General features: G+C 43.6%; 2 protein-coding genes across 13 annotated transcripts in view; one reads left to right on the top strand and one right to left on the bottom strand.

The window, feature by feature from the left end:
• Positions 1 to 13,170, bottom strand: part of ERMARD (ER membrane associated RNA degradation) — a 32,354-nt gene extending 19,184 nt beyond the window's left edge. The window contains exons 1-5 of one of the 8 annotated variants that reach the window (XM_043543245.1): positions 13,009 to 13,128; positions 3,578 to 3,746; positions 2,718 to 2,883; positions 709 to 848; positions 9 to 110 (exon numbers count right to left, since the gene is read on the bottom strand). In XM_043543245.1, the coding sequence (XP_043399180.1) occupies positions 9 to 110; positions 709 to 848; positions 2,718 to 2,883; positions 3,578 to 3,616 (447 nt within the window). In that variant the 5' untranslated portion in view covers positions 3,617 to 3,746; positions 13,009 to 13,128. Of the gene's footprint in view, positions 1 to 8; positions 111 to 708; positions 849 to 2,717; positions 2,884 to 3,577; positions 3,747 to 5,701; positions 5,836 to 13,008 lie in introns of those variants that run through there. The other 7 variants (XM_043543242.1, XM_043543246.1, XM_043543243.1 and 4 more) reach the window with 7 other exon arrangements.
• An 11-nt stretch (positions 13,171 to 13,181) lies between these two features.
• On the top strand, positions 13,182 to 25,606 carry DYNLT2 (dynein light chain Tctex-type 2). Of its 5 annotated transcripts, XM_007071066.3 has the most exons (4): positions 13,217 to 13,337; positions 23,514 to 23,732; positions 24,659 to 24,817; positions 25,407 to 25,606. In XM_007071066.3, the coding sequence occupies exons 1-4, from the start codon at positions 13,257 to 13,259 to the stop codon at positions 25,515 to 25,517; spliced, it is 570 nt and encodes a 189-aa protein (XP_007071128.1). In that variant the 5' UTR covers positions 13,217 to 13,256; the 3' UTR covers positions 25,518 to 25,606. The 5 variants fall into 5 exon arrangements, 3 of the variants coding, with proteins under 3 accessions (XP_007071128.1, XP_037751118.1, XP_037751117.1); XR_006289682.1 differs by having other exon boundaries at positions 13,182 to 13,293; positions 23,514 to 25,078; XM_037895190.2 differs by having other exon boundaries at positions 24,659 to 25,606.
• The last annotated feature ends 1,355 nt before the right edge of the window (positions 25,607 to 26,961 follow it).

Here is a 26,961-nt window from a genome sequence, read left to right as displayed (position 1 = left end):
GCACTTACATCACCCAAGGCTCGCTCCAGACAGGATGTTAGTTTCATTAAGCTAAGTGCAATTGCTGTAGCTTCCATGCTCTCCAGTGCAGCAAACACTTCAAGAAGTAGCTGTGAGGTCAGAAGAGAGGGGAAAAGTTATGTTTCACACTATCAGTGAACTTACATAAAAACTGAAGAAAGCTGTCAAACATATACAAACAAATAGGGGTAGCTGAAATGAAGTCTCCCAAGTTTTTCTCAAAGATTTCCCCCACCACTCATATACAAATATATAAAGACTTCTCTGTCCATGAGACCAGATTGCAGAAAAAGTTGGCAAGATCACCATCTAGAGAATCATTTTAACTCTCTGTTCATGCAGTACCCAGACTTTGATTTCTGGCACAGAAAAACAATTCAACAAAAGAAGGACCCTTACAGAGAAGCAAACATATTAGGCTTCACAGAAAAGCAAAGACAGTCCTACTCATCCGTTGGCACGGGCCAAAAATATTTAGTAGATTTTCTGATTGTGATAACATGGATAAATTGTAGCACATTTCAGCATAGTTCTCACCCTATTACTTCATAGGATGCCAATTAGTTTCAAATTCTGAAAGCTTCAGAGGGTATTTTGCTTTGCTGTTTACTTTTGTGTAATCTGGTCCCAAACTCTTCAGACAGCTGCATAATTTAAAATATTTACTGCCAATATTAGTTTTCGTACCTCTGTACAGTTTGTCCACTGGAACCACAATGAGTATTGAACTTCAAACTGTTCCATGGTCAGGGATTGTAGATGCAAATGAACAGATTCACATAAAGGTCCTAACAGCTGCACACTTTTTATGTAATCCACATTTTGATCTTAAAATTAAAAATAAAAGGGTGGTCACAGCAGCGAAGTTCAAAAGGTCCACTGTCTCAAATCCTATGGAGAACTAAACTTGTTCTCGTCAGGCTGTTTTAAAAATCAAAAGTCCCTCTCACCCTACACAGATTATTCTGCCAAGTCAATAGGACACTTGTAGTAGATGGAAAATGAAGGAAAGGTTACAACGGAAAACAAAACAAGAATAACTACCTATCCTAAATAAGGAAAGGTAAAAACTTTTTTTAAATTTAAGGTATGCAAGCTAAAGGGATTTTTTTAAAGCCCTGTTCCAATGGAAAATGGAAAAACTCATTCATATGAGAAAAAAATACTTCCAGATACTTGTCTGACCTAATAACTTGAAATACAGGTAGTTGCTTCTCTTTCCTACATACTCTAAAGAGATTTCCTGTTTGACAGTTATCATGAATGTCATATTCTAATATTTTGCCTCTACGTTTTACAGATAAAAACAATTTTAAACTGTGTGTTTCCAAACATGGGCTCAGACAATTTCTTAGGTATCTAAACATCGTGTGCTTACAAAATGCAGGAGTAGAAAGGGAGGCTGAGCTTGCAGAACCTAGTTTTAAGTGATTTCATAAAGGTCACAGAGATGGGAATAGAACCCAAAACTCCCAGCCCCATGCCAGGACCATCATTTTTGGAAGGCCAGTACATTCACCCATAAGTATAAAGTGGCAAAGTGGCCCGGAAGAGAGAAGAGATAAGCAATATATCAAGTTGCTCAACAAAGTATTTGTTACAAAAATAAATGGTGCACAAGTTAAAGATGCATTGCAGAGGGCCGAGTAGAATAATGTTTTATAATGCACTTGCCTATTATCTCTACCAACTCCAGTACAGAGACAAGTAATAATATCTTGCATAAATGACATGAGAAAATGAATCATAAAACCACCATATGAGTTGGTATAATTGACAGGCTCTCAAACAAAGGTGGGAATGATAGCTGTGCTGGGATCAGGACAGAAATGACAAAGCTGTAAAGGCTGCTTGCTACAGGTCCTGCTGACATAATGGACCAGATTCCTAGCTCATGTAAGTAGGTGAAACTCCACTGACTTCAATTGAAAAGTGTCTGAGGATATGGCCCAGTACATGTACTTTTTTTGTTTAGTGTTATATCACCTCTTCTCTTTAGGATGAAGTTAGCATGCCATGGGGGAAAAAATAACATCCCCTGTAAGCTGTACTCACATATGTAACTACTACATATGACTGAGGCAGACAACGTAACTTCTCTCATTTCCACATCCCTGGAAGCAAGTGACAGCATTTGTGCTACAGCAGATTTATCAAATGAAAATTCAGCAGGTTCACCTTGTTGCTCATTTTCCATTGTGGCTAAAGTATTAGAAAATGCTTTAGAAAGAAATACTACCTCTATATAACTGGTGTGCTAGGAATCAGCAAGGGGGGTGGGGCGGGAGCAACAGTCCAAGGGCAAGTATCAGAGTCTTTCAGATTTCTTGCAAGAGGGGTACAAAGAAAAACAACATCTGGCTGGGAGGGGAAATCCACAAGAGGTGATTTTTAAACCTATTCTCTCTGTACCAATTAATTTTTCATCCAGCGACCAGGATTTTAAAAAAATCAGATAGTATTTAAAGTATATATTCTATGTTTTGGTTTTTACCATTTCAATGGGGTTTTTTGTTTACCCCCTCCCGCAATAAAGATTTAAAGCTCTTTTTAAAAGTGAATTCTGTAACACAACCTGTGATGCAGCTGTTGCTGTACTGTAATACAATGTCCTAACCATGCTAGGTCTACTTCAAAACTGCATTTTGTTTTTGCTTTCAGACACAACACACAATAGATCTAAAGCAAACACTGACCTGATTCAAGGTAATGCACAAGCTCTGTGATTGTTCTCCAACATACTTCACCATTTTCAGACACAATACTATTAACAGAATGGCTGTCTATCTCAAATCCAAGTTTGCAAACCATATAATGCACTGCAGGGGAAAGACAGCTGGTGACTGGGTCAGCTAGTGACATCTGGAACACAAAACAAAGGGTACTTCCGATTATCAGGAAAAAGAGTATAAAACAAGTCACTACTTAGTGATTGCATCCGATGAAGTGAGCTGTAGCTCATGAAAGCTTATGCTCAAATAAATTTGTTAGTCTCTAAGGTGCCACAAGTACTCCTTTTCTTTTTCCGGATACAGACTAACACGGCTGCTACTCTGATACTTAGTGATACTGTAATCTAAAGTATGTGTTTACAATTGTGTTTAACATGATGATCCAACTAAAGTCCATTCAATACTATAATCAGGGGCATCATTTCAGAAAAAAATGGGGGAGGGAGAGACAGCAAGGTTGTGTCAGCATAGGAAAGTTATATGTGATTACATTATGCCCTGGGAGGGGCCAACAAGTGGCGCATACAGATGTATGAAAAATCTGGGGGAGAGCAAACCCTAAGTTCTGGGACAACAACTGCCCCCCCTCCCTCAATAGCAAAGGATGCTATAATACAAGTTCCCACCACATATGTGAGAGCAACCTAAATGAGCAGAACAACACAGGATGGTGAGGGTGTAGAAGGAGAAAGAAGAAATAGTGTATTTGCATCATCTTCTCACACTTCAAAATAGAATTCCTGAATGGGATCTCTCTTCTGTAAGGTGTGAAGAAAGGAGAATAAAGAAAAGAACAACCATCCATTTCAACATCTCCTGCTTACCTCCTGGATTTCTGTGGGAATTAATACTGCTTGAAGCATTGTTTACAAAGGGTGAAACCATAGGCCCTGAAGTTCCTTTGAGAAAATAAAAAAGTGTCTTGCAGAATTTACATGCTCCACAGTGAGCAAAGGGAATAACAAATTCTATGCATAAATAGCTTCCAAACCACTATAAACAGAAAAGTGAAATTATTCCAAAGCAGAAGTATAAATCCAATTACCGGTAAGTTTAAAATTAACAATGAAAGTGCTGAAACTTTTTTTTGAAGAGTGCACTGAACTATGAAAAATGAGCAGTATGATGGGAAATGAAGTAGTAAATATCCAAATGTCTACCCACAAGTAACCCACATGCATTTAGGTTTTACCTGAAGACAGATGGATTCACTTGTGACATTTATTTAGATACATCTTGTGCCTATCTTAAGTTCTAAACACCACAAGCTTAAAAAAAAAAACAACGGATGTTTTTAATCCAAATTCAAATCCAAGCACACAATCTCTCTCTTAGTAGGCTCATCACAAGAAAGAAAGAAAAAAAAAAACCCCAAGACTGCCATTACTAAATACCTTCTTACCATCCCCCACATATCAACCGACAGTTTCCCTACTTGCTACAAAAATAGGAGTATTTTAATTAGGCTTTCAGAAGGCCTTTGACAAGGTCTCTCACAAGATGCTACTAAAGAAACGAGTCATGGACTCAGAAAAATAGTATTGTCATGGATGAAAAATGACCAAGACAAAAAACCAAGCAGACAAATGGCCAATTTTCATCACACCAGTAGTTTACCAAGTTTCCATATTAGGTCTAGTGTTGGTTAATATATGCATTAAATTATGTGGGAAAGGGGGAATAAGGAGTGAGAAAGCAAAGTCTGCAGATAACACAGAGTTAAAGTCCAGAGACGACTGAGGAACTTCAGAGGGACTTCACCATACTGGGTAAACGGGCAACGTGATGATAGATGAATTTCAATGTACATTGGAAGGAAATATTTGAACTAACAGACCTTACAGGATTCTGTAATATGTTAGTCTAATCCTGGTTACTGGGCTCAATGCAAGGATAAGTGGATTGGGTTTAGTGCCCTGTGATGTGCAGGTCAGACTAGATTATTAATACAATCTGGTGGTCCATTCTGGGCTTAAACTCAATGACTCTATAATCAGAGGCATAGAAAAACTCTCCTATGAAGACACTGAAAAGATTAAGATAATTTCCTTTAGCAAGGAAATGAACAAAAGTGGGTCTGATAAAAATATATAATTAGTAGTGGTGAGAAACTACTAACTAGGAGCTACGTGAGAAAGACCCCACTACCAAAAGGAAACATTCCTGAAAGTGAAAGGTGGCAAATTCAAAACTGATAATTAGATTGTGGAACTCATTGTCACGGGATATTGACTCTTACTAAATGTTTGGCCTTAAGAAAGATTGATAATAAGAATACCGAGTTATAACAGTTATTGCAAACAGTTCTAGAAGGGATTAAAATCTCATAGTTCATGTTTTAAACTGCTCTCTTGCTATTAGGATGAGACTTTCCTGGGGACCGATTGTGATGGGTTGGGTCACAGAAACCCGCTTAGGAACTGCCACCTGATGTACTGAGACTACCTCTAAGCCAATATGCTGAGACTACCTCTAAACTCATTTTCCCTGCCAGCTTGGGACTTCAGTACCCTGCCTTGTTGTGCCAGACACGCTACCCTGCTACAAACACACCCAGGGCTGAGCCACGTCCCCCACAAGCTGCGGGCTTAACTGAAAACATCTTAAGAAGTGTTCCTCTCTCCAGCACTCAGATACCCAAATCTCAATGGGGTCCAAACTCTAAGTAAATCCATTTTACCCTGTATAAAGCTTATACAGGGTAAACTCATAAATTGTTCACCCTCTATAACACTGATAGAGAGATATGCAGAGCTGTTTGCCTCCCCAGGTATTAATACATACTCTGGGTTAATTAATAAGTAAAAAGTGATTTTATTAAATACAAAAAGTAGCTTTAAGTGGTTCCAAGCAATAGACAGAACAAAGTGAATTACCAAGCAAAATAAAATAAAACACGCAAGTCTAAGCCTAATACAGTAAGAAAGTGATTATAGATGAAATCTCACCCTCAGAGATGTTCTTTTACAGACTAGCCTCCTTCTAGTCTGGGTCCAGCAATCACTCACACCCCTGTAGTTACTGTCCTTTGTTCCAGTTTCTTTCAGGTATCCTTTGGGGATGGAGAGGCTAACTCTTGAGCCAGCTGAAGACAAAATGGAGGGATATCCAGGGGTTTATATAGTTTCTCTCTTGTGCGTGAAACCCCGCCTCTCCCCCTGTGTAGAATCACAGCTCAACATGGAGTTCTGGAATCACATGGGCAAGTCACATGACCATGCATGACTTAGTTGTCTACAGGCCAAACCGAAAGCTCAGATGTGGACTGGTGTCTATCAAGGTCTATTGTTAACCAAGTACTTGCATTTACTTGAATAACCCCTTCACACTATGTTGACCAAATCTGCCTTAGGTGCTCTCTACTGCAAACACTTAAAATACAAGCACAGAGCCAAAGCTCATAACTTCAGACATAAAAATGATACATGCATATGAATAGGATGAATACATGCAGAAGAACATAACTTTTGAAAAGATATGTTACATGACTTATCTAGCATAAAACATATAAAACATATTCCAGTTATGTCATATTTACACTCACAAGCATATTTCCATAAAGCATTATGGGGTGCAACATCACACCGATTATTCCACATCTGCTTATTGGGGGTACTGGCTTTTTTTTTTTTTTTTCCTCTTCGGCATCTGCTGCTGGCCACTCTCAGAGACAGGATACTGGCCTAGATGGACCATTAGTCTAATCCAACATGGCAATTCCTATAATTCTAACTAAATCAGAGGGAAATGTGGCAAACATTTGATTTTATTTGGGAATAGGGGTGACAGACTTTAAAATATTTATTAATTATAAAAATTAAACATACAAAAATATTACCACACGCTGTTTTACATATATTGTTTGAGAATTTAATTACAATTAGTAAATCAATAGGAAACACACACACAGGTGATAGAAGTTTCTATGCTGTATACTAACTTCATTATATTTTTCTCCTAGAGAGCCAGGCAATAAAAGTTACCAGGCTGAACCATTTTCTGCACGTATTTTCAACAGTAAAGAGTCCACTTTAGTCTTGTATAGAGGGTTCTTTCATGTCTGGAGAATAGTTTTGGATAGATGGCTCCTCAAAGTCCAGACTTTTAGTACTTGAAACTAGTATGGGAATTTCACGTATTATGGCCAGAAGGGAAGTATCGAATAAAAATTCCTACCTCATAAGCAAAGAGTAAGGAATTGACGCAAGTTTATTTGTGGCTCCAGGCTTTGCTCTAGATGTTTAGGAAGTTATTTTCTCTCCGCTCCTCTGTAGACAAAGTTTAGGGCAAAGGCAGCAAGTAGCCTGTAAACACCTCCCACCTTGTTGAAAGTACTTTTGTTCACTCTCATGTGTGCGCTTGCCAAGAAAAACTTCTGCTCTTTTCTTCTTTCTTCAGCCCTCTGTCCCAGCATATACCCAATATATTCATCCCAGAGTTAACCCTTGCTCTTACCTAAGTTTTAACCCAATGCCGTTACGGTTCATACACAAGAACTTTTTACCTGAGTTTGGAGGTGCTTTCTTCCCCAGCTAGCTAGCACAGCTGGGTTAGAGTTCAAGTTCTACTTTAACTCTGTCTGAAACCCACACACTTTTACAGTGAAGACAAGCAAAATCACACTAGTGCTGCTAATTCTCCAATGCTTTCCCACAGTTTCCCCAAAGGATAGACAAGTTGTCCCACAACTGACTGGGAAAGAATTCTAGAGCACCTTGTTACAAAGAACGATAGCATATGCTGCTGACACACACACAGGCAAGTCCAGAAACAGCGAGGACACAGTAATTTGGGCATAGCTGTGCAATAGTGATGTTCACGCACAGGTTAGGGTAAATTGGGGGCTTGGCTACACTTGCAAGTTACAGAGCATTAAAGGAGCCCTGGGCCCACTTGCTCACCACCCGGCCACACTGGCAAGGCACATAGAGCGCACTGACTCCGCGGCTGGTCCGCTCCTGGTACTCCACCTTGGCGAGTGGAATAATGTTTTGTGCGCCCACGCTGGAGCGCCGCAGCACCAGTGTGGATGCCCTGGTCTGTTACTGTGCTCTGATTGGCCTCCAGAAGTGTCCCACAATGCCTGTTCTAGCCACTCTGGTCATCACTTTGAACTCTACTGCCCCGCCCTCAGGTGACCATCAGACCCACCCTTTAAATTCTCTGGGAATTTTGAAAATGCCCTTCCTGTTTGCTCAGCCAGGCGTGGAGTTCTCTCAGTGAATCTTTCCAGGTTACCATGCCTCCACGAGCCAGGCGATCCCCAGTATGGAGCAATGGCGAGGTGCTGGACCTCATCAGTGTTTGGGGGGAGGAAGCTCTCCAGTCCCAGCTGCGCTCAGCTGCGCCCAGCCATAGGAATTATGATACCTTCGGGCAGATATCAAGGGACATGATGGAAAGGGGCCATGACCGGACACACTGCAGTGCAGGATTAAAGTGAAGGAGCTGCAGAATGCCTACTGCAAAGCCTGCGAGGCAAACAGCCGCTCCAGTGCTGCCCCCACGACCTGCCGTTTCTACAAAGAGCTGGACGTGATATTTGGGGCCGACCCCACCTCCACTCTGAGTATCACAATGGACACTTCAGAGCCCAGTTCAACAAGGTGGGAGGAGGAGGAGCAGCAGCAGCAAAGCGGGAGTGAGGGTGCTGAGGCAGAGGAAGATACCCCGGAATCCCTCGATGCATGCAGCCAGGAGCTGTTCTCAAGCCAGGAGGAGGTAGCCAGTCGTGGCAGCTGGTGCTTGGGGAAGGACAAACACCAGAGGAGGTTCCCGGTAAGCGGCTTTTATTTTGGAAAGAAAGTTATTTGGTGTGGGCTCTTGGGGTGAGGAGGGTTAGGGCGGCATGCATGCCTAGATGCAGAATAGGGCATTGATGTGCTCTCTCAGATCGTGATAATCGACATCAGTGATCTCTTCAAAGGTCTCATCCAGAACTTGGGCAATGCATTTGCACAGGTTTCTCGGGAGAGCCACTGTGGTCTGTGTCTCAGTAAGGCTAACTTGCCCCTCACGGCACAGTGCCGCGGACAGGGGGACCATTGCTGCACACAGGCAAGCTGCATATGGGCCAGGGCGGAATCCTCATTGCAGTAGAAGACCCTCCCTTGCTTCCCAGGTCACCTTCAGCAGCGACATATCTTCCAGGATGAACTCCTGTGGAAAATGTGGGGACAGTGTTCAGTATAGGGGCCCCCTGCCGCTGTTGGCTCTCCCCAAGGCACAGAAACCCAGAGGACAGTACAGCCGTGAAACGATCAGTCACGCCTGACCCTGTGCTTACTCACTATTTTGGGGCTCCTGTGGGTGATGTGCGTTCGCTTTGGGATGGGCTATTGTGTATACTGTGCTTGCCTTAAGTACGGGGGAATCATTGCTCTGTCTGGTGTGAACCATGCTGCCTCTGTTAAGTGTTGCATTTTGCCTTTACAGATGCAACCTTGAGATCTCAGCTGTCCGTGTTATCACCGGCCGAAAGACTCCAAAGAATCAGAAAAAGGCCACATAGAAGCGAGGAAGACATGTTGCATGAAGTAATGCAGCATTCAAGTAATGAAAATCAAAAAGTGCAGGAGTGGTGGGACAGTGAAAGGAGGATCCGCCAGCAGAATGAGGAGCGCTGGCACAAAAGCGCGGTGCTCCACCAACAAAGCACGGATCGTCTGATAAGCATAATGGAGTGCCAAGCGGACTTGATCCAGGCGCTCATAGCCATGCAGGTGGAACACTACCGTGCCCGACCCCCCCTGCAGCCCTTGTCCCAAAACTCTTTCCCTTGTGCCCCCATGTCACCTCCAACCCACTTTCCCCAACATCCGGGTTCTTACCACCACTGGCTGCCTCCAACACCTGTAGCTTCATCTACCAGCACTGAAAACTACGGGCTTGGCTACACTTACATTTTATAGTGCTCTAACTTGCTGGTTCAGGGGTGTGAAAAATCACCCCCCTGAGCGCAGCAAATCCGAGCGCTTTAAAGCGCTAGTGAAAACAGGCTCCGAGCACCACAGCTCCCAATGCACGGAGCTAATCCCCTGGTGGAGGTGGATTACCAGGAGCGCTGGGAGAGCTCTCTCCCAGTGCTCACGCGCGACCACACTCGCGCCTCAAAGCGCTGCTGCAGGAGAGCTCCCGCAACAGCACTTTGAAGTTTCCAGTGTAGCCATGCCCAAAGACCCTTACCCTCTGCACTCAACCACCATGCAGTATAGCCATCCTGAAGCGCAGCACTCATTGCACAGCACTGCAGACAGGAAGGCCGAGTATGATAACAGGACACACGCAAATCTGTGATTGTACCATTCCCCACCCCCTTGCCCTTTCTGTTTCCCAAGCAGTTGTGTTTCTTTTCAATAAATGGATTTTTTGGCTTTGAAAACATTCTTTATTATTGCATAAAGTAAAAGATACCTTAGCTCAGGAAAGAAACAGGCAAGTCAGCGTAGCAAACACAGATTCCTACTACCATTGGAACCACTGCACTTCACTCGCGTGCAGGGCACCACACATTACTGGTGGCTTTCAGCCTCAAATTGCTCCCTCAAGACATCCCTAATCCTTGCAGCCCTGCACTGGGCCCCTCTAATAGCCCTGCTCTCTCTGGCTGTTCAAATTCAGCCTCGAGGTGTTGAGCCTCCGACCTCTATGCCTGAGTGAATCGTTCACCCTTCCCTTCACAAATGTTATGGAGGGTACAGCATGCATAACTGCAGGGATGCTGTCATCGACCAGGACCATATAGAGAGCGCCAGCGACCCTTTAAATGGCCCAAAGCACACTCCACAGTCATTCTTCACTGGCTCAGCCTGTTGTTGAACCACTCCTTGCTGCTGTCAAGGCTCCCTGTGTAGGGTTTCATGAGCCACGGCATTAAAGGGTAAACGAGGTCTCCGAGGATCACAATGGGCATTTCAACTTCCCCTACGGTGATCTTCTGGTCTGGGGAAAAAATCCCGCCTTGCAGCTTCCTGAACAGGCCAGTGTTCCGAAAGATGTGTGCATCATGCACCTTTCCGGGCCAGCCTGCATTAATGTCAATGAAACACCCACGGTGATCCACAAGTGCCGGGAGAACCATAGAGCAATACCCCTTCCGATTAACGTACTTGGAGGCTAAGTGGGCTGGTGCCAGAATTGGAATGTGCTCGCCATCTATCACCCTCTGCAGTTAGGGAAACCCATTTGTGCAAAGCCATCCACAATGTCATGTACGTTACCCAGAGTGACGATTCTTCTGAGCAGGATGCAATTAATGGCCCTGCAAACTTGCATCAACACGATTCCAACGGTCGACTTCCCCACTCCAAACTGGTTAGCGACCAATGAGTAGCTGTCTGTAGTTGCCAGCTTCCAGATTGCAATAGCTACCCGCTTCTCCACCATCAGGGCAGTTCTCAATCTCATGTCCTTGCGCTGCAGGGTGGGGGTGAGCTCCTCACACAGTCCCATGAAAGTGGCTTTTCTCATCCAAAAGTTCTGCAGCCACTGCTCGTCATCCCAGACTTGTATGACAATGTGATACCCACTACTCCGTGCTTGTTTCCCGAGCCCAAAAGCGGCATTCCACGGTGCTGAGCATGTCCGTGAATGCCACAGGCAAACTCGTGTCATATGCGTTACTCAAGTCGATATCATCGTCGGAACCCTCACTGTTACTTTGGATCATAAGGAATAACTCGACTGCCAAACGTGACGTGCTGGCGAGACTCGTCAGCATACCCCTCAGCAGTTCGGGCTCCATTCCCGCAAACCGAAAGGGAAGACAGAGCACACAGTACAAAAAACGTTGAAAGATGGCTCCAAATGTGGACGGAAACACAGGGATTGCTGGGATGTGAACCGATGCATCATGGGGCGTTGGGACAGGACCCAGAATGCCCTGCACCTCCCGCCCCCTTCCCACAAGCCACAGTGCCAGAATGGGAAGAGGTGCTCTGTGGGATAGCTGCCCATAATGCACCACTCCCAATGCCGCTGCAAGTGCCGCAAATGTGGCCATGCCAGTGTGCTTGTGCCTGTCAGTGTGGACAGGCTGCAGCGCTTTCCTTACTGCGCTCTCCGAAGGCGGGTTTAACTCAAAGTGCTCTACATCTGCAAGTATAGCCATGCCCTGGGCGCAAATCACTCTGCAGTGAAGATATACCGGTAAAGCAGTAGGGAGTGGTCGCTTTATCCCAGTCATGCCAACTTTACTGGGCCTTCCACCAGTGCCACTGAATGTCCAGCTGAATCTAAGGAAGGACAGCCAAACAGACAACAGACCCTCCAAAGATGTGTTGTTCTAAGAGTGGCTCATTCCTTAAAGTAAGTGAGGAAGAAATAAAAGGACCACTTCCTTGGAGAAGGACAGAATCCTTCATTATAAGGATCTAACTGACCGCACCAAAATTCCCAGAAGCACTCTGTAAACATATAGTAAATTGAGAAGCAACCTACCCAGTGGCAGTATGTTTTTTTTCTGAAACATTAACTTTCTGTACTACTAGATGACACATGGTTAAAAAGTGTATTGGACAGCATTTTACATTGTGCATTTTTTCTGCGCACCTTTTATTCAAGTTTTTTTAAAAATGAAAGATGCTCCCTATGCTCACTTTAATGTAGTATTTAATAATATAAATCAAAGTCCACTTTCCTTGAAGTGACATATGCGCCTCACTCAGTCAGGAGCTGCTATGTCTCAAACTAGCCCCGTTTAAGAATCACGGAGATATCCCAGTGCGACAGATCCTAGGGGTTAGACTGTCAGTGTCTCAAGGAGTCTAATGTCTGTTTCACTGACACCCACAGAGCGCTGAAAAAACGCGTTAACCACCAGCTAAGAAACGCACCCCCGAGGGGATCCTCGTCCCAGGGAGCGAGGTGGCGGCGCGGCGCAGCACCCTTGTGGTCCGTGCCACACAGAGCTCCCTCCCCATAGATGCGGTTAACCGGGCAGCGGGGCTGAGCGCAGCGGCGGTTTCATGGAAGCAGGAGCCGTTACCCCGGCCGGGGCTCCCGCCTGCATCCAATCCCAGGCAGAGCTCCAGGCCCAGCCCCCTCGGGGGGCAGCGAGGCTGACAGTGGCTGACTCTGGCCGGGGCCACCCAAGAGATCGGGGGCAGGGGCGTGAAGCACGTTACCCGCCCCGCCGGGAAAGGGCTCGTCGCTGTGTTTCAGCTTCCCTCCCCCGCTCGGGACATCCAGGGCGGAGGCACCGCCCGCCCCAGCTCGCGCGGGACCAACGCTCCAAGCAGGCACCGCGCGCAGTTACCTCGCTTACTTCCGCCTTCCTCCCCTGCCGTCGCACGCAACCGGTGACGCTTTGCCGTCCGCAGCCAATGACGACATCACGGCACGTGCGGGAAAGCCTCACCGTGGTGCTGCCGAGTGAGGGAGGGGTGCGCAGCGCGAAGCTGGGACGCCGTAGTTGTAGCTGCCGTTGAGTGGCGGTTGGGGGAAGGCACCGAGCCCGGTCTCCTTCGTCGCAGGGGCGGGACGCGACACGTCAGGGCGGAAGCCATGGACAAACACGCGAGGGCGTCGAGACTTCTCTCGGGTGGGAAGGGGGAGCGGCGTTTAAGCATGTTCGAGAAAGACAGCGTGAGCAGTGCGCAGGCGCGGAGTGGGGAGCTGGGCCATGTTGGGTTGGGAGGGGACTCATGCACGCGCTTGGACAGGAGCGGCGGGTCGGGCACCTGTGGAGCAGGTCCCCGCGCTCTGAGTGAATATCAGTTGCGCATAGCCTCTTGGGGGGGAGGGGCGAGAGACGAGGGAGTCAATGGGCGTCTCCTGCCTCTGAGTGCAGAGGGGGCGGGAAGCTGAGGTTTCAGCACGAGCCCATTGGGGTGGCTTCTCCATTTAGAGCGCACCAGCCTGTCTGCCCAGCTTGCTTCCGGCTCTGCAAAATGTCATCGGTGCCTCCATGCGGCAGGGAGCAGGCCTGGGCTGGGGCAGGGGTCACTACACCCTGAGGTCCAGACCCCCTGTTTCCTGCTGGCTGGTGTGCAGGCTGGTCCACTGCACCTTCTGTTCTTAATTTAGATGCTCCTCCGAGACTCATTACTACTCATGGTTTGTGCTTGGCTCCTGGTCGCAATGGTTCAGCTCCATAAGATGTCTGCTCTGCTTGATCCGTGTTCATCAAAACCTAGTCTTTTATAAGACCCTTCACACTAATCCCTCTCCTGCTATATCGCGGCTATCTGGGACTTGACACATACTCTTGCATCAGGTTGTACCTCACTCAGGAGAGGCCCTAGTCATTTTCCAAACCAGGGAAGAAAACACTGCCTTCGTCCTTCCCCCCACAGCAGCAGAGCAAAAGGGGAAGGAAGCAGCACAGCAGCTTGGTACCACTTGAAGTTGGCATCTAGGGTGGCTGCCCCCCCACAAAATCACAAGATTGGCTTTCGGAAATGATGACATAAAAATATTATATTGTCTGGTTTTGTGGTCTGTCTTTTGATTTTTTTAAACTCTCTCTACGCATCCCCAGAGTGTGTGTGTAACTGTTAGTGTTGCGCACTGTCCCAAATATATGGGGTGATTTTGGCCCATGCTGCAGGAACTCTCACTCCCATGTCCGTCTGTCTCCTGCCCAGAAATTAATACTGTCACTCAGTCCTCCCATCAGTTCTGTACCACCCCCCGGCCTCATCTCTGCTCTTCCTAGGGTAATTCACACCCTCTCCCAGGCTTCGGGAGTGCAACAGGATTCCACTTCTCATGCTGGGATGGGGCCAGCTCCGGGATGGTCCTTACCCTTCTGCCCCTTCCTAGGCCAGGTGTTATAGTGGAGAGTGGGAAGAGGTGTAGAGGCACCATTCTGTCTATTTCTCACAGGTGAAGGGAGCAGAATTGTGATGAACTGCTGGGTTCTTTTCTCCTTCCTGTGAGAATAGCAAGCCATAGGCAAGAAACTCTCTGGGCTTCCGGCAGAACTGAACTTCATGAGGGAGCTGGATGATCTAGTATCATTACAAGACAGGCTCCAGAACCCTCTGAAATCCTGTTACTCAAGAAAAAAAAAATCATAAAAGTTAACAATGCTGCAAGCTTCTCTCTTAAGCACCTCAGTACCAACTTCATTCAGTACTTACCCTTGAAGCATGAATCTTCCATAGATCTTCACGTTTACTTCACAATGGTACAGTGTCACTGGCTTGTCTTGGAACAAAAGTTCTCTGTGCTCAGGGATCTGATTCCTGAGGTGATTCTATTTTCCCAGCCAATGAGGTCAGAATAGCTCCATACACAACACTGGACTGATTCTAAATTGGGCCATGTACTTTTGAGAGATGCTCTGAAAAGGACCACACTTAAAATATAATGCAATCAGAGAAAATGATTGCTGTAACATTTACTAACACTATTTACAATGCCAAAAGTACAACAAATATGAAGTAAAATGGTATTAGTAATTGCATTACTAAAAACTACTAGTAGACTTATTTATGACCATTGAAAGGTTTTTGGTTCAGAGAATGATAAAGATAAGACTTAGTAAAACTGGTCCATGATCAGAGATCTTTAAAAAACCTAGGTTTGCCTCCTCATTCAATGGCCCTTTCAGCATAAGGAGAATTTATAACAATTTCAGTTCAATTGGTATTAGCATTGTTGGGAGCCTTGGTCTAGACAGGCTGCTGGCTGCCACTGATATTTTTAACATTGCCTCGTGTAACCTACTCAGAGGATATCTAATTAACATGTCATTGAAGACCTCTCTGACCTGTCTACACTAGGACTTTCAATATTGCTAATTTTGGAACTGGTGTGAGCAATAGTGGGAGATTTTTAGAAAATGTCCTCACTGTAGACAGCACTGATTTGTGTAAGTGACTTCTCAGAGAAGAATCTGCATGGCTTTCTTTGTTTTTGAGCTTATCATCCTAGATGTCTCCTATCCTTTCCTCTCTCCAATGACTGAAATAAAAGTTTTTGTGAGCCCCTGACTGGACATCTTTATAGATCTTTTGAAAGTACTTAATCTCTTCAGCATATCTGTATGTCCTCCATATTCTTAGAAATTTTCATTCACCTTTTAGCATCGCAGCCTAGCAGCTGGGACACTTTCTGCTCAGGTGCTTGTTCCATTCTGCTGCCTGATTAAGCAGCTGATGACTCTTCCTGCCCTAAACTATCCCTGCAACCTGAAATTGAAGCTAGCGACTGAGGAAACTGCAAAATTGATCTCAAAATAGTCTTTTTCGAACATGTTAAAAATTGAGTTTTACTATAAAAATGTGTTTTCAGAATAGCAACCCAATTTGATAAAACTCTTCTTCAAAATATGTTGCACACATGTATTTCACTCAGGTGTATGCATGCCCAGCACACAACAGCTGGAGAGTTTTCTGCAGTAGTACTGTCTGGAATGCATATGCCCCTGCACATCTTAGTGGTCCCTCCTGAGGCTATATAAGGGCAGCAGCACCCTGCCCCCCTCAGGTTCTTCTCACCGCCTGTGGCCTGATTTGGAGCTTCCCACATAGTTTACCTTGCTGTTTTTTTCATTTGCATAGTTAGCTAGTTTAGCTTTCCCTTTCCCTTTAATAGTTGGCCATTAGTACCAATTAGTTGTTGGTTTATTGTTTCAGTTTCAGTGCTAGGCACTGTTGCTACCGTTGTGCTCTCTGGGCTTTAAGCACTGCCCATCTTCTGAAGTGCTTACACAGTGCCGCCCCCCCCCCCCCCCTTTATGGCATACACCAGCCTTCTTAGCCTCTATAGCTATGTGCATGGATAAATACAAAGACTTGAGCGTTTTTATTCTCATTCTGCATTTCACTCTGTAGTAATGATGGCTGCCAATGAGAAATCATGACCAGGGAGACTTAAGTCAACTCCCAAAGAGAAAGAACCCAGGAGACTTGATTTACTTTGGAGAAAAATTTACTCCACCTCCTCCTCTCTTCAAATGTTCATAGCAAATCAGCGGGTGGTTTTAGCTAAATATGACTTTGTAAGCTGAGATGCAATGTCTAAGTTTATTGAAAAATTATCTGAAAATTTTAGGGAGGAATTTAAGGCTTTCCTGCCAGAAGGTTACACTGTGACCAGGGCATCTCTCCAGGCTGTGCTTGGTGCAGCTTTTTCTAGAGTGATGGCCTCTGCAATAACAATGAGGAGAGCGTTCTGGGAATAGCTAGTTTGTTGAATATCCATATCGAAGACTTTCCTTTTGATGGTTGTCCCTTTTTTTGGACAAAACAGATGAGACCTTACATTCATTTGAGGACTCACAAGCTGCCCTTAGCTCATTAGCAATATATATTCTAGCCCCTAGGAGACATCAGTACAGGGCTCAACAGCAGGAACAGAAACTATTATAGACAGCATTTTTACCATAAGACACAGACTTTTCAAAGACAAAGCACAATTCTCAACTAAGGAGATTATCTAACTCAAGCATTGCATAGACAATCATTCTCAATAAGTATGGGGAAACAGTCCATTTGACTTCCTCTTTGAGAACAGCAATGCAGTTGTTGTTGATCTCCCCCCATCCCCTTAGTCCCCTATTTGGGGACACATTATTCCATTTCCTCAGTGCTTGAGAATCCATAACTATGGACAAGTGGGTCCTAAGCATTGAGGGACCTGGGATATTCCATCCAGTTTCTTTCTTTTCTCCATCCTCACTCCTCTGCACACACCGCGTCTTTTTTCAGGGACTCTTCTCGCTAATCAGTGCTTCTTCAGAAAGTTCATGCTTTGGTCTGTTTGGAAGCTATAGAAGAAGTTCCCCTTCAGTGTTGGGGATAGGATTTTTCTTCACGATTCTTGCCCATTCCCAAGTCGAAGGGCGATCTGAGACCCATTCTAGATCGTCAGAATCTCAATAAGTCCATAAAAATACATAAGATTTCACATGGTCTCTCTAGCATTGATTATTCCTTCCTTAGGTCATAATGGCTGGTTTGCTGCCCTCGATTTATAGGACAATGTAAGAGAGTTTATTCAGTGGTAGGCACCCCGTCGTGACTAGGTGTGGAGTAGCAGCTCTTCACTAGACTAATACCCCTATCGATGGTCTCTCTGGCACCGTGGTCGTTTTCTGCCTCGTCGCTTGTCCAGTGACTCAGCCCTCTGACTAGTTCACAGACTTTAGTTTGGGTCACAGTTGTCCCAAACTAAAATGTCTTAACACAAAAATAGAACCTTCTGCCTTCTCCGGGGCTATTTCTCAGCCTCTGTCCTGTTTGAGCAGAGTCTCCCCCAGGCCTCCCTGCATGGAGAGCTTTTCCAGTCTCTCTCCCTGCCTGAAGACCTTTTACCCTGTTGATTCAGGGCCCTGCTGGAGCCTTTCTTGATCACTGCAGTCTCTACTGATATAGTAGCAATTTTCTGAGCTTTCCCCCTTACATTGCAACTTACAGCTCTGAGCATCCTGCCTCTATAGGAATCTTCCTGCAGCTCTGTTCCCCATCTGGACTTTATCGCTACTTAAGCCTGGCTCCTTTTACTGTAAGAATCACCTGATTCCTCTCAAGTGGGGCCCATTCTGTAATCAGGTTGGCTTAGCCCCAGGCTAAGCCACCCTGTTACAGGTACCTACTTCCATGTGTCGGTTTTTCCAAGTCACAGGAAGTTTCTAAGATTTCTGATAAAAGACTTCCTTTTTGCTTGTCATCGGCCCATAAGTATTCACCAGATGTGTGAGGGTAGTGCTGGAGTCTATACACCTGACCTAATATGCCAGGCGGTGCCTGTGCAGCCACCAGGGGCTGCCGAAGTCAGTCTATTGGCTGATCAGCTATCCCTTAGACATGTTTCTGTGTATCTGTTTTGGGCCTGACATCTTTGGAATGATGGATGGATCAGAACAATGTGTGCAGGGGCATTCCATTCTTTTGTCCCTTTGCATCCAAAACATATATCACCAATGCATCACTGATAGGGTGGGGTGCTCTCCTGGAGGATTTACTAACCCAAGCTTTATGGACGGAACAAGAGGTGACCCTTCACATCAATGTGCTCGAACTTCAGGCAATTCACAAGGCCTGTCGCACTTTTCTCCCTCACATTAAGGGACTGTCAGTTCAGATTCTGACTGACAGTACAGCTATGATGTACTGCCTGAACAGACAGGCAGGAGCAAGATCCAGTCAACTTTGTCAAGAAGCTGTGAAATAATGGGACTTATGCATCAAGGATGATATTACTCTTATTGCCTCCCACTTACTAGGCTCCCAGGACCTCTTGGCTGATCATCTCAGGAGGAGATTTCCCAAAACCATGAGTGGTCTCTGAAGAACAGTGCGCTCAGAAACATCTTTCATGCCTGGCGTATCCAATCAGTCAGACTATTTGCAACAAAAGACAACAGGAAATGCCATGAGTTTTAGTGTCAAGTGGGTCACAGCCCAGGCTTTTTGACCCCTGCTTTTCTCCTTCAGTGGGGGCCAAGCCTCCTGTACATATTTCTCCCCATTCCTCTCATCACACAGGTGATTTTTTCAAATTAAAACAAGACCATACCAAAATAATTCTTATAGCTCCAGCACGGTTGTGACAGTGCTGGGTTCTCAGACCTTCACGGCCTCTATTTGACCTCCATGGACCCTGCCTTCATTTCCAGATCTACTTTCCCAACAACAGTCAGTTATTATACCCAGAACTGGATAGCCTGCATCTCACAGCATGGATATTGAGGGGCTATATTAGGCAGATAAAGATTGTTCATTGGCAGTTCAGGAAATATTGCATAACAGCAGATTGGTTTCTGCTGTATCTGTTTATTTAGCCAAGTGGAAGCGGTTTTCAATCTGGTCTATTCCCCATGCTGTACCTGCAACAGAAGCTAGGATACAGGATATTTTATAATACCTGTTACATCTGAAATCCTCAAGTCTTCTCTGGTTTCCCAGAGGGTCCATTAGGAGCGATCTCAGCAAGTCATCCATCAGCCCAGGACAGATCAGATTTTTCTAACCCAATAGTTTCCAGATTTTCAAAGAGGATTGTTCGGCTTTTCTCCCAGTGAAGAATATGTAGTTGCCTTGAGATCTCCACATTGTGCTAGCTGTTCTAATGGGTCCTTATAAGGTTCCTTGGGTCTCAGGGCCAGGGTGCCCCCCTCAGCAGCAGTGGTGAATCTGTGCTCATGCCAAGTGGGTCGATCAGGCATTCTGCTCCACAGCCGAGCAACTGGACTTCATTTCAACAGCTATTCTCCAATCCCACACCCCTTGAATATAACTCCTTGACTTTACCATTCCAAGACCACTAGTTATAATTTAAGATATACTCAAATAAATGCATATATCCACATTTACATTTTTGGAGATACATGTGTATTGGGTTTTGGTGGCTTAAAGTGCTGCTGGAAAAAAGTTCAGATTAGTAAATGGAAGGACATTGTTTACAGCTGAGCCCATTGAACTTTGGTTTCATGGCACCCACTGGATGAACGTAATGTCCAGTTCTCTTTTTTAGGCAACGGAATCTCCTGTCAGTTACACAGATAACTACTATAACTAATACTATTTCGGTTCATGTTTTGTTTTTTTTTACAAAACTAATAGAATATGACAACACAGAGATTAGGAAGTCTAAAATTATTGCCCTATAAATTGTATGCAGTGTTGTAGCCGTGTCACTCCCAGGATATTAGAGAGACAAGGTGGGTGAGCTGTCATCTTTTATTGGACCTCTGTTGGTGGAAGCTCAAAAGCTTGTTTCCCTGCAGTATGAATTAATGTTTAGGGATGGATTGCTCCCTTCCACAATAAAATCCCTGAAGGGAATAAAGGGAGAAGAAAACTTGAGTTTCCCCTTGTGGAAAATTTTCCATTTTGTTTAATCAGCAACTTCTCACTCACTGAATAAGATGCAGGGTCTGCTACTAAACTTTTTGAGTCTTGTGGGTCCACACCGATGTTAAAAAATCAGTGGGAGGTCAGGGTCATCAGCATGAAGACCTTGTGCCTCAGTGTGAACTTTGTCTCCCTGGGCACTCCACCTTCTTCTCCTTGGCTGTGGCTGCCTCATGTTCCTCTTAAAACAAGCTCCACACTTTGGATAGGGCTTTGTGGGAAAGGTAATGTAGTTCCAGGCTATACAAATTTTGGGGGGAACTCCCCTTAAACATCTGTAAAGCTACCTCATTGTCCTCCATAAAATCCCTCCTTAAAACTCTCCTTTGTCATGATCCCTACAAAAATGGTTAGCTGGGGTGTTGAGACCACTGCCTATCCTGCCCACTGTTACTGTGTTATTGATTCCTTATGCTCCCTGTTTGTGTGTATTCTCTTGTCTTTTTTTATATTTTGATTGTAAGTTCTTTAGGATGGGGACTGTCTTTTTGTTCTCTGTTTGTACAGCTCCTAGCTCAATAGGGGCCCTGGTCTGTGACAGAAGGGTCCTAGGTGCTACTGCAATACAAATACTACTCATAATTACATTTCCTAAGGAATTTACAAGGGGTTAGTCTGGGGATGATGTGTCCCCCTCTGGACCGCATCCATCATGGGGCAGCCCACTCCCTGTTCCCTACCACCTCCTCAGAACAGATCCCAAACCCATGTCTTTATGTCTGTATCTCCATAGGATTGGGGGTTGGTACCATAGTGGCAGCAGACCCACCTTCTGGGTAGGAGAGGTGAGACCTGCACAAGGAGGATCCACTCTAATCATGGCTGGGGAAATGTCACTTTCCTACCCAACAAATCTGCTTTATCACTGGGTATATAGGATCATATGCATTCATTATAGTGACAAAAGTATGTTTATGCTACTTTTGACTCCTGGTAGAACTGCAAAGTCAACAGACCTCTGGGAGACTGATTTTGATTCCGTTTTGTCTCTGCATCGTTAGTACGATTACTTAAGTTTCAACTGCAATGCCAAATTCTGCTCTCAGTTACTATTGAAGATAATGACATTATAATAGCGTGACTGAGGGCAGAATTTGGCTGTGCAGAATCTTTATGAATCATAAAGATGAACAAACAAAAATGATCACTGCTTCACTTTCAGATCCTGTAATGGGTTCCCTGGGGTGCAACCTGGAACTTGGGTATCTCTGAGCCCTCTGGCACCAGCCTGGGCTCCCTGTCACACTGTGATGCTGTGACAAGCTGCAAACCTCACCAGGTGCTGCACTTACACAGCCATCCACAAGCAGGGATGCACCCAGCTAAGTAACATGAATGCTTCTCGTAGCCACTCATGAACTAACAATAGAGAGGCTCTGGCCAATTCCCCCAGCTCCCCAGCCTAGGACCTCAGGGCTGTCTTGTCCTGCACTGGTCAGAAGCCTGACCAGTGTAAGTTTATTACCCATTCGCCCCTCGCTCAATGTGGAGAGAACATGCTTTCCACATTGTACACTGTGCAGATTTTTCAAGCATTTCAACCAAAACACACTGTTTAAGGTAAAATATAAAACAAAATCTATCTTTCTGTAGTTAATAAATCTCAGTGATTATAAGTTATAAGCGTACAGATCAAAGTTGGTTACCTAAGAAATAAAAGTAAAATCGCAATCTGAGTTCTATAAACTAGACAGGATTTGAATCAAGCAGTGTCTCACCCTATTGGTATAGTTCCTTAATACACAAGCTGGGATTGTCCTTTCCATCCTGGGACCACCTCCCTAGTTCAGTCTTTGTCCTCCAGATGTGTTTCCAGATGTTGAGTTGTGGGAAGGAGTGAAGCCAAGTGATGATGTCACTTCCCCTCTTGTATAATTTCTTCCAGTTTACTGGAAAGATCCTTTGTTATGACAAGTCAAACAGTCTCCATTGCCTATGTGCTCTCTCTGAGAGGTCTCCATTGTATACAGTTCCTAGGGTAGTCCTTGTGATTGTGGATTCCCCTTAATGGGCCATCATCAATGTCTGGCTGCTCTGTTGTACTTGAAAGGCTGGTTATGGGTGTGCCCAACCTTGCAACATATTTCAGTAACACATATAACAAAACTTCGTAACTTCCCATACAATGGTACCACTTACAATCTAACAGGATATTCATGTTCAACAGATCACTTTTACAATGATACCTCACAAGGTATACTTTGTACAAAACATAATTATATGACAGTGGTGAATATGGGGGTTCCAGGGTGCTGCTTCAGGCACAGAACGCCACAGATCCAAAACTGACTTTTTAGTTCTTGCAAATAGAAAAAAAAAAACATTTCTGCTTAAAATTGAGCTAATTTTATCTGGAAGTCATTGAGACACAACAAATATGCATCTCTGCAGTGCAGTTTGTATAGTAGTTTTTCAGAATATAACCACACAAAAGATCGATCAATAAACAAATCAGTAATAACATTTATTATACTGGTATTGTATACAACATCAGTACCAGTACTGAAAATTTTCTACTGGTAACACAGGTGTTTGGATAAATGGCTGGGATTATGCTTTCCAACACTTTTGAAAGATAGTGAAAAGGATTTATTGGCAGATTGATTGAGGGTTTCTTCTCCCCTGAGTGCTCTGAGTGCCCAATTCTGCCTGCACTGAAGTCAGCTTCAAAATTTGCATAGACTTCAGGGGGAGCAGAATCAGAGCTTAGGTGAGAGGGTATAAACTTTGGCCCTTTTCCCAGAAAGAACATGAGATAACTAGCACACTCCTCAATTATCCATAACGGAGGTGAACAATTAACAGTCTAGTTTTTTTTCAGATATCTGCTAAGATGATCTCAAATAAAATTCAAGTCTTTCCCTCTAGCGATACCATTTTGAAGTGTCAGAAGACTTTCAACAATCAAATACCAAAGAATGATACTAAGCTTTATTTTTTCTTTTGTTTTAAAAAGCATGCACAGATCTTAAAAGACAGAATGAGAAATTCAAGCCATGAAGTTCACGGTATGGAACCAGTGGATGGGGAATCGTTTGCAGAGTTTGGGAAAAGTGAAATATTTACATTGAAGACTAGCATGGCAAAAATAAAATATGCCAATACGTACAAAATGGAGCCATATAGGAAATTCCAGGCTCATTTAGTAAGAAACAAAGCTCAACTTATACTAACGGTAGAGTAATACTTTTTGTTTAAATTGTCTGTATGTAAGATACTTAATTTTAGTGTAAATGTTAGGCCCCAGTCCCTCAAAGACAGCCATGGGGTTACTACAAAGTTACTATAAAGTTAAGCATATCCCTAAGTCTGTCCACATGCTCATCACAGGCTCTAAATTGTAAGATATTGAATGTCTTTTGCAGAGTGCTTGTTGCAGAGTGTTGTCATGTCTTTTGCAGAGTGCTTGCTGAGCACCAGCAGTGAAGGTGGAAGTTGAGGGTTTTCAGCTCTTTATGGGATTGGATCTCTTTTCTGTTGATAGATTAAAATGGGTCAGAGAACTATCCAAAATAAAATAAATAGGAAATTATGGATTTTTTTAATTTTATTCCCTTAATTGGTTCGGGTGACATTTCATGACATGAGAGCAAAGTATTCCTGGTGGAGTCCCTCTGGTGTTATTAACAACAGTCTGATTGCCGTATATGAAATCAGGTTAAATGGAGTGAGGGACTCTGTTCTGGAGAATCTACTGATACAGTCTATAGTTGCCAAAGAGCAGGGAAATTGTACTATTTACCATGAAAACTAAGAACTAATCCCATTGGCTCTGCAATGCAGGAGACGTGGTGGATATGCAGACTAGATGCTCCCTAGGCTATTTTCCATGAAACTGAGTCAAAAGGAAAAAAGTACACTTCTGTTCATTTCAAAGAAAGCTAAGATTTGTTAAAAATGTTTTAAAGAGAAATATTTCAATATTTTGACAGATAAAGTGTTTCACAGTAAAAATGATTAACTTTTTATTTGGGGACGTCATCTATTGCGTACAAACATTCCAGTAGTTTACTTCCTTTTTCTTTGTAGCTAAAAGTAAGATTTGTTTATACAAAAGCTTGTTAGGATGGAGATTACAATTTTTTAAAACTCTTTTGATAGCAGAGACTTCAAAAAACCAAGTATAATGGTGCGACTAGTGTCTTCTTGTGTAATTCAATCTCAGAAGAAATATTAAGAGCTGTCAAGGACATGGGCTTTGATCGCTATAAATATGTAGTAACAGTCCTAATCGTGCAAAAGACTGGTCAGGCAATAAAAGTGAGTAGACAGATTAATTTACTCATAATATTTTCACAAACTGAGTTAGATGTGTGGGGCCCTATTGTGCCTCTTGGGCATACTACCACATTCAGGGTGGTCCAGATCTGCATTGCTTTAGGGTGAGCTACCCCTTGGAGCTCTGAGGTGCAGAGGAAGCTCGGCTGCTCTGTCTTACTTAAAGGACGGCAGCATGTATACCTCACCATGGCTGACTAACACTGCTGGTCAGTGTGAAGAGGACACAAGAGGTTTGCCTGAGTAAGTATTACAGATTTAGCCCTAGTGTATGTTTCAGTAGATATTTTAAAAGTGATAAGGAAAATCACTGGACAACATTTTTTGGCTACCAGATTTTCAGAGCTCTTAAAGTATATTTTCTCTAAAAGAAAATAAAATGCATTTAATAAATGATAATAAAACATTCAAACTCCCTTTAATTTGCAGTTTTATATACATTCTTATTATTTTTAATAAATTAATATAAACTAGCTGCACCTATATAATGCTACATGTTCATTGTAAAGTTCTAATCTGAAAAAATTCCTTAAAACAATTTATTAGTACTTTGTTCTTTTCTACCCCATAGATGTCCAGCAGATGGGTCTGGGATGTTGCAAGGGACAACTGGGTTTCAGCTAAATGTGAAACAGAATCCTTTGTTTCATTGGCTTTGATAATGGCTTGTTATTATGAGTAGTTCTCTAAAAGCAACCTCTGTTAACGGTCATCACAATACTCTGTATAATTGTTCAAAAATCTTCATAAAGTTACAGTTATTTTAGAACACTTCCTTTGTTAAGTTAAAAACAGTTGATACATTGAAATTCACATACATTTAAACAAATTTTACCAATTCTTTTCTATAATTTTTTTAAAAATGTATATGGGTGAGTGCATACTGTATACATCTGCTGTGTTTATGAATTTATGACAGGTACAAAGAACACATTTTGCAAGGTGCTGAATGGGACCTCGCACATTCTAAAGAATGGGTTCCAACAAATTACACGTGACAATTCCATTCATAAAAGGGAAATATTCTGCTCTTTGAGGTGACTCTGAAACAGAAAAGTAACATTGGATTTACTCTAAGTTGTCATATTCATCAAATTCCACAGCAAGAATCTCTTCAGAGATCTAGTAGTGAGGAAAGCCATTGTAATGTGGCTTATTTTTAACATCTTTTCTTAGATTAAATACATTTTCCCCACTGTAGCCAGCTGTTTTTTCTTATGCCTGTTAAACTCTCGTTTTTGTACTTTGAAGTTTGGAACATTCCATTTAAGGTCCCAATCCTGCTCCTGTTGAAGTCAGTAGGAGTGTTGTCATTGACTTCACTGATACCAGGATGGACCCCAAATTACAAATCTTCAGCTGTTTTATAATCCTTAGTCTGGAGGCTGATATATTGTATTTATTGGATTCAATGACTTTTTTCATTTCATCGGACTGGTTTGTAATGACAACAAAGCCAGAAGAGCTGTAAAATCCATTCAGTGACAACCTAAAATCTTCGGAGATGGATATGTAATTGACAGTTAATGACAACAATACATATATATATATTGAAAAGAATGGCTAAGACAAAATTTGCAAAGTACTTATACAGAATGTTAGAACTGCTAACATTATTAACCTAACAGTGACTCAAATCTGCTATTATTTCATTGATATTGTTCAAACATAATGATTCAAAAGAAAATAAATAGTATTTGTTTTCAAAATAATATAGATCATGTTTAATTTTCTGTTACATTACCAAGCCATCAGGCATTTCAAGGTTGTAGTTAATGCCTTTGACTACAAAGCAAGGGTAGCTTTAGTATCAGGGTTCATGAGTTCAATTGTACCCGTAGAAATCGCCCTTAGTGCTGGCTCTTGTCCCATGAGGCTGTGACCATGTACCAGGTCACAATGCCCAGAGCAGGGAGCCATGCCCAGCCCTGTGGGACAGGAGCTGCTGCTACTGGACAAGTGTAGTGCTGTCTCACTCTTCAAGCCCCCTGCCTCCTCTCACCCAGGACTTCCCCTCCCCATTAGTGTTGTGGTGTTGGGCAGAGGGTGCTGATGTGGGTGGTCAGTATCCCCTCTTCAGTTTAGTATAGTGCATGCATTGAATCAGGAGGCTACGTTCACCCCTG

This window comes from Chelonia mydas, chromosome 3 (assembly GCF_015237465.2).
Source record: "Chelonia mydas isolate rCheMyd1 chromosome 3, rCheMyd1.pri.v2, whole genome shotgun sequence".
NCBI lineage: Eukaryota > Metazoa > Chordata > Testudines > Cheloniidae > Chelonia > Chelonia mydas.
Note: the sequence above shows the minus strand (reverse complement) of the source record. Positions and strands in the feature narration are given on the sequence as shown.

Excerpts from the sequence above, each read along its gene's own strand:
- DYNLT2 (XM_037895189.2), top strand. The coding sequence starts at position 23,391 with ATGATCTCAAATAAAATTCAAGTCTTTCCCTCTAGCGATACCATTTTG. Across the intron at positions 23,733-24,658 it reads AAGCTCAACTTATACTAACG|CAGAGACTTCAAAAAACCAA; the intron begins GTAGAGTAATAC and ends CTCTTTTGATAG. Across the intron at positions 24,818-25,406 it reads AGACTGGTCAGGCAATAAAA|ATGTCCAGCAGATGGGTCTG; the intron begins GTGAGTAGACAG and ends TCTACCCCATAG.